Source organism: Mastigoproctus giganteus, chromosome 4 (genome assembly GCF_048544385.1).
Source record: "Mastigoproctus giganteus isolate SK-2022 chromosome 4, ASM4854438v1, whole genome shotgun sequence".
NCBI lineage: Eukaryota > Metazoa > Arthropoda > Arachnida > Uropygi > Thelyphonidae > Mastigoproctus > Mastigoproctus giganteus.
The window spans coordinates 211,159,176-211,173,532 of NC_143578.1; the positions used below are offsets into that span (position 1 = coordinate 211,159,176).

Consider the following 14,357-nt stretch of genomic DNA (forward strand, 5'->3'; position numbering starts at 1 on the left):
TACAGTACTCTAGGTGTGGCCTGACCATTGCCTTATACAAGGGAATAATCACCTCCTTATCCCTGCTAGAAAAATTCCTATATATCATTGACAATACACCATGAGCTACTCTTGCAGCCCATCTGCACTGCTCAGAGAACTTCATATCTGCCTGCACAACCACCCCCAGGTCCCTTTCATTCTCTACCACTGTCAGTGTAGTACCACAGAGTTGATACGTTCCTCTGGGGTTGCTGTTTCCCATGCATATTCCCGGAGAAATATGGCCTTAGTCACTAATGCTCCTAAAAACCAAATAACAACAACATTCAGAAGACTGTCTAAAATTTGGCTTTACTACCTTGATCAGCAATGGCATAGAGAAGCCATAATGCATTTTGTGCAATGTCATTCTCAGTGCTGAATCTATGAAACCTTCAAAACTGAAACATCACTTAGAGACAAAGCATTCAGCAGATACTAAAAAGGATTTGGAGTTCTTTCGACGCCATGAAACTGGTCTCAGACATCACAGACTTGATCCTACAGGAAGTTTTCAGCAACAGCACAGCAGCAGTGCAAGCATCATATGAAGTTGCATCGGAAATTGCCAAACAAAAAAAACCTTATACGATTGGAGAAACGGTCATCAAACCCTGCATGTTGAAGATGCTGAAGTTAATTCTTGGGGAAGCCAGCGAGATAAAGATGTGACAAATATCTCTGTCCAATAACACTATTCAGAGGCACATTTCAGATATTTCCATAGACGTGAAAGAGCAGGTTTTAAATGAAATCAAAGTTTCTGCATTGTTTTCTTTTCAAGTTGATGAATCAGTGGACGTAAGTTCATGTTCTCAGTTGCTTGTCTTCGTGAAATATATTCATTTAGATGACATCAAAGAAGAGTTCCTGTTTTGTAGTGCACTGGAAACTACTACAAAAGGTGAAGATATTATGGAGAAGATAAATACCTTTTTTGAAACTGGAGGACTACAGTGGAAAAACGTTTGTGGGGTTTGTACAGATGGAGCACCAGCTATGCTAGGGTCAAAGTCAGGCTTTCAGCAAAAGTGCAAGAACTTGCTCCCCAAGCAAAGGGTATTCACTGCATGATTCACCGATATGCTCTTGCCAGTAAGACTCTTCCAGCTCCTCTGCAAGAGGTACTTGATTCTCTGATAAAATTTGTGAATTACATCAAATCGGGCGCCCTCAACACCAGTCTCTTTAAAGAACTCTGTACAGACATGAATTCTGATCACGAGGTTCTTCTTTTCTACACTGCTGTATGCTGGTTGTCGAAAGGAAATGTCAATAGTGTCTTTGAATTGAAAGATGAAATCGAGTTGTTCCTGGAAGTGCAAGGGAAACATGACCTTGTGGCTTACTTTAATGATGAAGTTTGGAAGAAAAGAGTTGCTTACTTAGTAGACAATTTAGACCAGCTAAATAAGCTGAACCTGAAACTTCAGGGAAAGGAAACACACATTATCCAATTTCAAGACAATCTTCAGGCATTTGTATCCAAGCTTCAAAACTGGCATCGGAAAGTAAATCTTGGAAACATTGCCATGTTTGAAAAACTCTGCAATGTGGTAGAGGAATCTGAAGGTGAACTGGATGAGAATCTGAAGGAGGAGATTACTGGGCACCTTGAATCCCTTGAAAAGGAATTTCAGTAGTACTTCCTTACGCTTGCAGAAGAAGAAGCTGCACTGGTACGAAACCCATTCTCTGCTTCCCTGAATGTAGCCACCATTCCTGATGAAGTACAGGATGAATTCTTGGATCTGCAGAACAATTCCTTGGCATGTAATTTGTTTTATGAAAAATTGCTGACTCAGTTCTGATGTGCTATGTATCAGTCATATTCAAATGTAAACATTCTTGCCTTTCAGATTTTACTTCCATTTGCCTTTACATATCTCTGCACTTTTTCAAAGCATTTTCAACGCTTCTTCATATCAAAACAAAGGCAAGAAACAGATGAAGGTTTAGGATGACATGAGATTGGCTTTAAAAAACAATCAGCTGCAAATTTTGAAGCTGGTTGCCCAGATGCAAGTACAATCATTGCATTAAATATTAGGTTAGAATTATATTCTGAAAAATCTATTTTTAATGTGTTTTCTTTACCCTATTAAAATGCCTTTTTATACAAATGTGGTGGGGGGTCGCAGGTTACTTGGCTATTATAAAAGGGGGCTGCGACTTGAAAAAGATTGGGAAACACTGCTCTAAAACGAAGGGGATGAATCAGATTGTCCACTTGATATCAATAGTTTGACTGTAGATGATCATTCTTACTTAGCTGCTAAACTAAATGAGTATTTGCATCTACATTCACACATGAGGAGTTATTCAAGGAGGAGAGGGCCAGATGTTTATCAAACTGTAACAGGGAGTTAAATGATTTTGCAATAACTGAGAGCAAAGTGGAGGAGAAATTGTTGAAGTTAAACATAAGAAAAACACCTGGGTGGATGGGATCTATCCAGTTATATTAAAGGAGGCAGCAAAGGAAGTAAGCAAACCCTTAGCAATAATTATGAGAGCATCCTTGGACTCGGGAAGTGCCCACGAACTGGAGATGTGCAAATGTATCTCCAATGCACAAAGGGGGATCAAAGGTTGACATGAGTAATTACAGACCTGTTAGTTTGACATCTGTTCCAGGGAAAATAATAGAGTCACTTGTTAAAGAAGCATTGCAAGGTCATCTAGACAAGACAGCAGTAATAATTTAGACACAGCATGGGTTTGTCAAGGGGAAGTCTTGTCTGACCAATTTGATTGGATACTATGATGTGGTCACAAAGGAATTGGATGCAAAGAATAATTTTGTTATCATATACTTGGATTTCAGGAAAGCTTTTGACACTGTTGCATATGGAAGACTGCTGTACAAATTGGAGCAGTATGGCACTAAGGGCAAGTTGCTACAATGGATAAAAGGATGGTTGAGTGGGAGAAGACAGAGAGTGGTGATCAATGGGTACTGCTCTACGTGGACTAATGTTATTAGTGGTGTCCCTCAGGGTTGGGCCCATTGTTGTTTTGTATATTTATCAATGATATTGACGAAGGTATATCAAGCTTAATGTCAAAGTTTGCAGATGATACAAAGGTTGGGAGGGTTTTTAATAACACTAATGCTAGTATGCTGCTGCAACAGGATCCGGAAAGTTGGGTAGATGGGCTGAGAAGTGGCAGCTGAAGTTTAACATTGACAAACAAAGTTATTTGTTATTTGATTTTTTTTAGGAGCATTAGCAACTAAGGCCATATTGCTCCGGGGTTATGCGGTGGTCATTCCCTGACCTTTCCGCATCCTCAGTATTTGGTCGTCACGGGCTTGAACTCCGGTCTAATCAAGAAGCATGTGCTACGCACTGCTGCTCCTACCCACCACAGAGGCACCCAAATGCAAAGTACTGCATATGGGTAACAGTAACCCCAGAGAAATTTACCAACTATGTGGTGTTACATTCAGGGTAGTGGAGAATGAAAGTGACCTGGGAGTAATTGTGCAGTCAGATATGAAGTTTTCTGAGCAGTGCAGACAGGCTGCCAGAGTAAGTCATGGGGTCTTGTCAGTGATATACAGGAATTTTGCAAGCAGCGATAAGGTGGTGATTATCCCCTTGTATAAGGCCATTGTCGAGCCACACCTTGAGTACTGCATATAAGTCTGGAAGCCTAATTTTAGGAAGGATGTAGAGTTGCTAGAATGAGTACAGAGAAGGGCAACAACACTGGTGAAGGGAACAAAGGTGTGTTCCTATGAAAAAAAAGCTTAAATTCTGCTAATTGCAGCTTCTGAAGACTAGGCACCTGCAAAGTGATCTGATTGAGGTATATAAGGCCTTGAATGGATTGAGCAAGCTCAATGCTGATGGGATTCTTGCTCATGCTCAGATTACAAACCTGAGAGGTCATAACTGAGGAAACAGTTATAGAATAGAATAGATGTGCTGAAGTTTGCCTTTAGCCAGAGGATAGTTGATTGCTGGAACAAACTTCCATCTGTTGTTGTGGAAGTTGATAGCTTAAATAAATTCAAGGTAGAACCTGACAAACATTTGGAATGAATGGATCAGTGAAATGGGAATTTTTTTTGGTGGGTGTATAAGCTTGCTTTTTTGCATCATGTGCCTCTACTAATGCTAATGCTATATGCATAATACATGTACAATTATGTATATGCATAATAGTGCTAAAAAGCCCGATTATTTTTCACTTCTAAATTTAGCATAAACTTGGGTAAGGAAACAAAGTCTTACGTATACATAAGACTTCATTTTCTTATAGGTTTTTACGGTATTATAACTAATTAATCTAAATTAAAGTTAAAATTAAATTTAATTGACTTGTCTATTCCAACCCTCACTTCAACAGGAATAAATAGAAATTAACAAGCTTGAATTATTTGCTGTACTAACACCCAGCATTATCATCCTCTAGTATTGGATACTGATGCTGCTGGATTGTCTCACCTAATAAACTTCTTTATGCTGGCTTGCTATAAAATTATGCTTTTATCATATTAAAATGAACTTGTAATTTGTCACATTATATTTACATAAAACACTCATTTACAACAGCTGATGGGTGAACCGGTGCGGTGCGATATTTATTCAGCAATCTTAGCAATTGGCCAGGAATTCTTAGCTGAGTGGTCAAGTGTGAGGGTACAGAAGTGCACATGCTTTGAGTGACTGTGGTTCAAGCTCACTGATAAATACGGTACATTGTTCTTGTATTCTTTCTGCTGTGAACTCCTCTGACCTCGTGGTCTTCTCGAAGTATAAACAAAAAATGTATTATATATATAAAATGTAAATTAAATTAACTTAAGAATAGGTTAGCACAGCAGAATAGGCATGCCAAGAAACGGTTATAACGAGCGTACTACACAGATATACCGAACAAATTTTGGTAACTCAGGTATATATAGAAACAATCAAAAGATGGGGGGGGGGGTGGCGGCATGTATTCTTAATGCAGCACCCTTATTCTCAACAAAATTAAGAATAAGGGTGGTACAGAAGAAATATTTCTGATAATAATTTAAAATATATTACAGTCGAACTTGGTTATAACGAGATCACGGCTGTAACGAGCAGAAAGCCATAATGATTTTAATTTAAACATATTCTCATACAATCGCTCACTGTTATAACGAGTATACTACACAGATATCTGAACAAATTTTGGTAACTTGGATAGTCGAAAAAACCCAATCCTTGGAATAGACAAAAATGAAAAGGGCGACTTAGCTTTTGTGACCACCCGCATTGCATCGGATTAGTGGCCGGTTTTTGACCTTTCCCTTTCGGGGAAAGGTCAAAAACCGGCCATTATCCTATTTATAGATTGTCTTGTATTCACTGAACTATACCAAATACGGAGGATGCGGAAAGGTCAGGGAATGACCACCGCATATCCCGGAGCAATATGGCCTTAGTTGCTAATGCTCCTAAAAACCAAATAACAACAACAACAATCACTGAACTATAAATTTATTTCGGGACTTCTAAGAATTTTGTCAGTGGGACTTCTAAGAACTTTGTATGCATTTTGTGATTTCTAAGAACATCGTATGCATTTCGGGACCTCTAAGAATGTTGTATGCATTTCGGGACTTCTAAGAACATTGTATGCATTTCGGTGTTTCTAAGAGTTTTATATGGAGATCACTTTACTATAATTTTAAAGTAAAATTAGTTAGAAATGAACCCTTCTTTTGGAAACATGTCTACTAACAAAAGAAAGTCTCTCTCGATTCGCGAAAAAGTCAAAATTATATGCGAGTTGGAACGTGATGCAAAAAATGTTGAAGTGTGTGAAAAGTTTTATTTGTCCTCTTCAAGTGTATCGACATTGTGGAAGAATAAAGATGGCATGTCCGGCACTGGAAAAGAACATAACCAGAAAGAAAACAAATTTAGAAAGTGCGAGGTTACAAACGTAGATGAAGCATTGCTTCAATGGATCACTACACAAAGAATTGCTGGATTTTCAATAGACAGTCCGATCTTGAAGGCTCAATCGGAAAAATTTACTAAACAATTTGGACGCGACGATTTTGTATGTAACAACAGTTGTCTGGATAGATTTAAAAAACTGACATAACATCGTTTATGCAAAAATTAGTGGAGAATCTTGATCTGCAGAACCAATAATGGCAAATGAATGTATTGATCGTGTTTGAGCAGAAATTGGGAAAGATTTCAACAGCGAAGACATTACAATGCCAACAAAACAGGACTTTTTTATAATTTGACATCTGACAATACATTTAAATTCAAAGGGAAAAAATGTGTTGGTGGAAAAAAATCAAAGGCTCGCGCTTGACAGTGCTCATGTGCAAATATGACAGGAACTGGGGGGGGAGAACTTTGTTATCGGAAAATCGTTAAAACCCTGGTGTTTCAAAAACGTACGGAAACTTGCTGTGGATTGCACTGCAAACAAGAAAGCTTGATGACTGGATATTTTTTGGCAATATGTAAATGATTGGAATAAGGAGCTATTCAAAAAGAAGAAAAATATTTTATTGTTAGTTGATAACTGTCCTGCACATCCCCAGATTCAAAATTTGTCCAACATTAAGCTGGTGTTTCTGCCTCCCAATGCAACATCAATTTTACAACCAATGGTGGACACAGATAGGTGTAATCAAGAGTTTGAAAAGATTTTATAAAAGATTTCTAGTTCTACATCTGATCAATCAAAGAGAACAGAAACTCAGAGTATATATCGATATTGGATGCTATAAATTTATTGAATGATGCAGCGTGGAACAACCTTACTTCAACAGCCATATTGGATTTCTTCAAGAAATTGAAATTAAATTCAAATGAAACTTCAATCATAGATGAAGATGATGGAAACGAAGAAAACAACTTACCATTATCCAAATTGTTGCTACGTAACAATGTTGTAGGTTTTAATACAGATAACATCGATGAATTTGTACGAGTCAATGGCAATTTATTAACTAGTGGTCTTCCTACAGAGAGTGATGTTGTAGATGCTGTGCTCAACAAAGATGATAACGACAATGATAGACTATGATGACAAGTGAAAGTGAATCAAAATCAGTGCCGACAATCTCATAAGCCCACAGTGTAATGGACACATTAGTCAATTTTTTTGAAGGAATTAAGGCAAGTAATGATACTTTTAACCCGATCAGTGTTTTAAGGGGGAACATAAGAAATATCAAAGTGAAATCTTTAAAACAAACATCAATTTTATGATTCGTAAATAAGGACTAACTGAAATCGTGTTTATTATTAAATAGTAGTTTTTAATTACAGAGAAATAAATTGTGTTTAGTATTAAGTGTATTGTAGTTTATACAAGCATATTAATACAAATAATACGCAAGTATATACTTATGTTATTTTTTTTTCTCTCTAATATTTCTTTTGTTTTTTGAATCTATCTTTTTATTAAGTTATTGAGAATTTTAAAAAAATAGGAGGTAGATTTAACTCATTACTGATATAAAGTGTTCATTGTCTAACGGCCCCAGCCGTTCCCCATCTCTGCTATCACTGATATAACAGTTATAACGAGGAAATTTTGTCAGTCTCTTGATGCCCGTTTTAACAAAGTTCGACTGTTATTTACAAAGCAATTGCCAAATTTACAAATCAGGTATGAATAAATTTACACTGGCACCCCTTGAGTAATGCCAAGACTGAATGGGATGTAATATCACACCATTCAGCCTTGGCATGAAGGGATGCCAGAGTCATTACTCAAACAGTGCCATTACTCAGCCACAATAATGTGAACAATATATAAAACAGTAATGAAACAGAAATGAATTAAAGAAGAGCAACCATTAAGAGCAGCCACAAGAAAACAGTGGTCATGGAATCACTGCATTTTAAATGTTAAATATAATGCAGTAAAATGTTATATAATATACTTTTTTTTTTCCAAGATGTAAATGAAGTTAAATTTCTATGCATGTAAATATATTTGAATTACATATTTTTTGGCATATACCTCCAGTACAATTTGTGAATGTTATCACTCTTCCATAGACATATTCCCAGAGGACCAGTTCTTTATCATCTTTGAGTTTCTCAATGGTGGAACAGACCTGGAACATTTTAGGGTGAGTTAATGATATTTATTAATAACATTGCAGAAAATGTTTTTATTTAGACATTAGAATAAATGTTTTATTGTCTGCTGTATAGCAAAGAACAGTAAAAATCCAAATATCCATTAGCTTTTAATTTTGTCTTTTTTTTTTTTTTTTTTTTTTTTTTTGAAAATTTGATGTGCTTAAATCATCATAGATATAAATTTTTGCCAAAATATAAAATGAAGCATGCAATAATGCTTGCCTACAGTAAGAATGACTATCAGATTAAGTGAGAAAAAGAAAAAATTTACCACACAATAGATTGTTACATTCAGATGTCTTCCTATTTCAGGATAGCTCATTTAACATTCAAAATATTGCTTTATCCATATATCATTTTGACTGCTAGACATCGCACATTTTAATCGGAAGCAGGTTTGGAACTTTTTACTCATTTTGAGAAGTCTTAATTTGAATTTCATCAACTCAGGACTGCAGTTAGCCAGTCTCAAGCAGAGGGAAGAGCGTAGGGTTTCCTTCTATGAGTTATTCCAGGTTTATCAGTCTGTACAGTGCACAAATTCCCTGTGAATTTGTGCAATTTTATGCCACTTCCTATAAAATTATACGGGATCTTTTTATTTGTACAGACATAATGCACAATAAAAAGATCCCATATAATTTCACAGGAAGTGGCATGACTGATGATGTGAACAGCAAAAAATTGAGAGAAACTGTATAATAATAACTAGGTGGCTTCGCTCACTTCTTTTGATAAATAAAATAAAATACTTACAGAAGCTTTCGACACTGTGTCTCTCTTCCTCTGCTATGAATACATAAATACATTACATGTGGAAATCAAAAATGGTAACTCGTGGTCATGTTAGATAAACATAGTGCATTACCATGCTTAAACCGAAGCTTGTTTTACCACAGTAAACCAAGCTTCTGTTATGTATTTTAGTATTTGTTACGTATTACCACATAACCCGCATCTCTCTTCTCCCATTGGCTGAATAAATATCACTAGGAGGAAAATTATTTTAACATATAGAAAGATAATAAGAGGGCACCCAGAAGAAAACAAACAACCAGATCTCTGATGAAAACTAAAGTCCTTCTGCAAGAGCATTGGACAAGAGGAGGAGGGTAACTGAGTTCTGGGACAACTTACGGAGCAGAAAAATTAGACATAATGCCTGGGCCCCCTGGATAAACATAGAACAGAAGAAAACCAAGGACATACAAGAGATGGCAGAATTTAATATTCACGAGGAAGGACAACACAATATAAGACAGCCCCACAACTGGCAAACCCCAGGAATAGACAATACGCACAACTACTGGTACAAGAGTTCAACAGCATACAAAAGCACCTAGCAGTGCAGTTCACCCAGATGACAAGGCATGCCAAGACGATCTCAGATTCTCTCACTCAAGGAATTACCTACTTAAAGCTAAAGACTTATCAGAAACCCAGCAAAGTACAAACTGATCACCTGTCTCTCATCAGTGTACAAGATCCTGACATAGCCAAGAAGATATCAGACCACTTAGAGAGCCAAAACATCATAACCAAACAGCAGAAGGGGTGCAAGGAGCAGTTGACCATCATGTTGCAGTTATGGAGCAAGCCTACAAGAAGCACTGCAACTTGTACGTGGTCTACTTTGACTACCACAAGGCTTTCAACTCCTTGCCATGTAACTGGCTGACAGAGATGTTTAATATGTACAAAGTCAACCCTACAGTGATAAACTTCCTGGTAGATTCCTAATCTTCCAGGTAGATGATTAATGATTCCTTGAGCCCGTTGTGCATTCAACCTACTATCTACCATGCTTAATACTAGCAAGTACAGATACACTGTTAAAGAAAGGAGGAAGAACCTGTAGACTCTCTCCACCTGATGTGCATAGACAACATTAATGGCAACTGAGAAGCAACTCTAGCAGCTACTCTGGATTACTGAAGAGCTCAGCATGAACAGGATAGAATTCAGGCTAGACAAATATAAAACCCATACATTGCGTCTGGGAAAATCAGTCAGCTGAAACTACTGGCTGAAGACTGGTAAAAAGATAGAAGCCTTGACAGAGAAAGAGGCCTACAGATATCTGGGGATGATGGAAGCACAACAGCTAGAACACAAGGCCCACCTGACTGAGAGGTGGGCCTTATACAGAGATTCAGAGCAAACTAAAAACAAAGCTAAACTATCAGAACACACAGTTAAAGCCATAAACACCTATGCAGGTCCAGTACTAACGTATTCCCTCAGGATTGTAGAGTGGACTAACACTGAGCCGGGGGAGAGAGATCATGAGAAAGATGAGGACAATGATAACAAAGAGCTGCCATCACCATCCAAAGGCCCTCAAGAGACTGACCATAGCTGAGAAAGGAGGAGGAAGGGGTTCGACAGACCTTGCAATTGAGAAGCCGAAGGATCCAGAGAAACACAGCACAAGTCTGCCAGGCCATGAAGAAGACAGACAATCTGCAGACCAGCTCAATCTCAATGAAGAGACCTCGTGTTCCAAATGGAATTAACAATGACAGAAAGATGGGAAGGAAAGGCACTCCACGGCAGGCTCTACAATGACCTCCATCAAGACTACTTAGAGAAGAAAACTTCCAGTGCATGGCTTGCCAGTGGGATGCTCCTCTGCGAGACTGAAGCATTCGTGCTTCATCCAAGACAAGGTAATTAAAACTAAGAATTACAGAAAATAGATTACCAAAGACAATGGAGTAACAGATTACATATGTCAATGATGCCACTTTTCTCCAGAAACAATCTTAACACATCACTGTGGGATGCAGGGTGATCACTCAGGCAGAGTATGCTCACGGACATGATCAGGTTGCTAAGATAATACATTAAAAGAAATACTAGTTGATCAAAGAGAGTATATTGTATTACAAGTATAAACCTCGGCCCAAACTTGAACCAAGATTTATACTTGTACCACTTTGAACCACTTTTTTGGAATGTGATACATTAGCACTTCTCTATGGTTAACCTCACAATTAACCTTAATGAATTGGTGCATTCTGTTGCCACTTTAATAAAATAACTGGATATATGCAGATCCCTTACAGCTCAAAAGTTATATACATTTTTACATTGTAGAGTGTGTAGCTGATTGCTAAAACTTTGGTTTCTGCATAAATACTTTATGCTGTTAATTCATCACTTCCCTAGCTGTGTAATTACAAGTTACTTGTATATAGTGTAGTACAACTTGTATAGAGCCTGATGTACATCTCACTATTATAAGTGCTGTCAAATAATATCAGGTAACTTTCCTGAATTTAACTACATATTTATTGTATGCATGCTTGTATTTGATATTGCCTTGATAATTATATTATAGAAATTTAGAATGCAAAATGTATAATAAATTATAGATAGATTTTTTTTTCTGCTAGTAATTTGGTATGGTTAGTATATGCAAGGTATGGTCAATATATGCAAATCCACTACACAAATAAAACAATACAATAATAGGATCGTAGAAAGCTGACAAGCTACTCAACTTGTTTGATTAGCAAACAAACTTTTTTTTTCCTACGTATTTAATAAACATTGCTGTTTTGATGAATTCACTATTTTACATAACTATTTACTTAGCAAGTGGACTAACAACTTATGATCATTTCTCTTATTTACATATTTCCCTAAATTTTTGCAAAATATTTTTAATATTCCCTTAGCTGCACAGTGCTGCACAAGCAAGGTCAGTATTTCGTCAAGTAGCCTGCACATTAGCTGTAGCAGAGCAAGCATTCCAGTTTGAACATAGAGACATGCACTGGGGTAACATCCTTGTTGCTCCTTCAGACATCTCCATTATTGAGTACATGCTTAATGATTCCACAATAGAGTTTGAGAGTGAAGATGTTTTTGTTTCTATCATAGATTTCACCCTTTCACGGTTAAAAAAGGGTAAGTTTTTATGATCATTTGATTCGTGTTACTGAAAACTATATTTATACATATTTGTATTATAATAATAGAAAATTTACTGTTTACAGTAGACTTTCAGAATAATGGCACCTTCGGGGATTCGAGGTGCCATTATTTCAATTTTTCCATTATCTAGAAAGTTTTAAATTTAATGTATTTAATGCAGAAATAATGAGGCCAAATAAGAAATAGAGAGATTAAGAATGCAATTTTATTAACTGCACTTAAAAAAACAAACATGTTGACAATCCAAAGTTATATTCTTCCATTAATTCCATCTACTAGGTGGTAGATGACTCTCATCAACCGGTGAAATACCACCACTTTGCTTATTGGAGGCTTGAAGTGGTGGAACCCATGTTTAGTCTCTAGAGCTAAGTTCCGGCCAACCCTTCCCTATCTCTTCCATCATGCAGTATGATTGATGATTTTTGAGGTTATGATGAATGTCGTGGCGAGATCCAATATTCCTTACATTTCGAGGGTACAGCTCTAAAACGGTGTTCGCAGGCCGGCCGCTAGATAGTACACCGGACCAAACCTATTGGTAACTCTCTAGGAGGCTTCCGGATCAGCTAGTGTATAATCTTGCTACCTCTACTCTGCCAGATAGTGACTGGAGGGAGTCCGAGTAGTGTGTATGTGGGGAGCATTGTCGAGGCCACGTTATGTCAAGGATCTGGGTATATTCTTACCACATGTACGCCATATCCAAAAATTTCATTACTTCATACAGCATGTCCCACCCACTTTTTCTTACTATTGAATACACCATGAATTGTCAAAATAATAGAGCAAGCTTATCTGCGAAAAGATCTAAACCTCCCAAGGACTTCCTAATTCATTTCACAAATATACATGGTCTCAATTCTAATCTCAACGATGTCCATTTCCACTTGCAGTCTTCCAAACCCCATGTACTTTTTCTGACTGAATCTCAGTTATCAGTTGATTCAACTACTGCTCATCTCAGATGTCCAAATTATTTGCTGTGTGATTCCTTTCGCCTCAAAGGTGGTACTTGTGTATATGTCCGTTCTGATATTCCCTGTCAGAGACATGGCAATTTGGAGTCTCCTCTCTTTGATCCTCTCTGGCTTAAAATCTCTCTACCTCATTGTGTAAAATTCATCTGTTGTCTCTACCGTTCTCCCAACTCCACTAATCACTTGGAGCTCTTTGACTTCCTCTCTTTGCAACTTGACTTTCTCCAGTCCAACTTTCTAACAGTCAGGTAATTTTCCTTGGTGATTTTAACGTTCACAACTCCAGCTGGCTTCCGTTTTCTAGTCACACCGACCCAGCAGGTCGAGATGCTGAGGCTTTTGCAATTACTAATAACCTAGCACAGATTGTTCATTTACCTACAAGAATACCGGACAATCCTAATCATACAGCCAATACGCTTGATCTTTTTCTCACAAACAACCCTTCTAAGTACAAGGTTGAAGTGAGAGGTCCTTTAGGCACTTCAGATCACAACTTGGTGATTGCCTCTTCTCCAATGGAACCTTTATCTCATGGCTATTCCCAACCTCATATTGTTTGGCATTACAAGAATGCAAAATGGGATGACCTGCGAGACTTCTTTTCTTCTTTTCCTTGGTCTGATTACTGTTTCAAAACTTCTGATGTCAACGTTTGCTCAGATCGTGTCAGTGAAATTATTCTTGCAGGAATGGAATCCTTTATCCCACACTCCACTTTAAAATCTCGTCCTTTATCTAAACCTTGGTTTTCCAATAAATGTGCTAAGGCTGTCCAAGAGAAGAACGTTGCATATCGTAATTGGCTTGTTTCTAATTCTTCAGTTTCATTTTCTGCCTACACCAAAGCTCGCAACAATTGTAAAGCAGTTATTAATCAGTCCAAACTAGAGTTTGAACAGGCTAAGAGTAGAAAACTTGCTTCTTGCCCTAATGGTAGCCGAGCATTCTGGTCTCTTGCCAAAGCTATTGGCCGCAACTTTTGCCCATCTCTGCTCCCACCTCTGTCCAAACCAGATGGTTCTGTTGTCACTTCAGCCAAGGATAAAGCTGACCTGCTAGCATCCCATTTTTCTTTGAGCTCATGTATTAATGATCTTGGTAAAACACCTCCCACCATTCCTAACACGCTCCATTCAATGCCTCCTGTGGTCTTCCGTCAAAAGGATATCAGAAGGATTTTGATGAATCTTGATGCTAAGAAAGCTCCAGGTCCTGATGGTATTTCTCTACTTGTTCTCAAAACCTGTGCTCCTGAACTTACTCCTATTCTTTGCCGCATTTTTTCACTTTCTTATTACAA

The 14,357-nt window shown here is 37.5% G+C and overlaps 1 protein-coding gene across 1 annotated transcript in view; it reads left to right on the forward strand.

Annotated features, from left to right (window-relative positions):
• LOC150087374 (uncharacterized) overlaps positions 1 to 12,061 on the forward strand; it is a 75,144-nt gene extending 63,083 nt beyond the window's left edge. The window contains exons 9-10 of the mRNA XM_090372459.1: positions 8,046 to 8,119; positions 11,816 to 12,061. Of these exons, the coding sequence (XP_090228585.1) occupies positions 8,046 to 8,119; positions 11,816 to 12,061 (320 nt within the window). The remainder of the gene's footprint in view (positions 1 to 8,045; positions 8,120 to 11,815) is intronic.
• Positions 12,062 to 14,357: the final 2,296 nt, after the last annotated feature.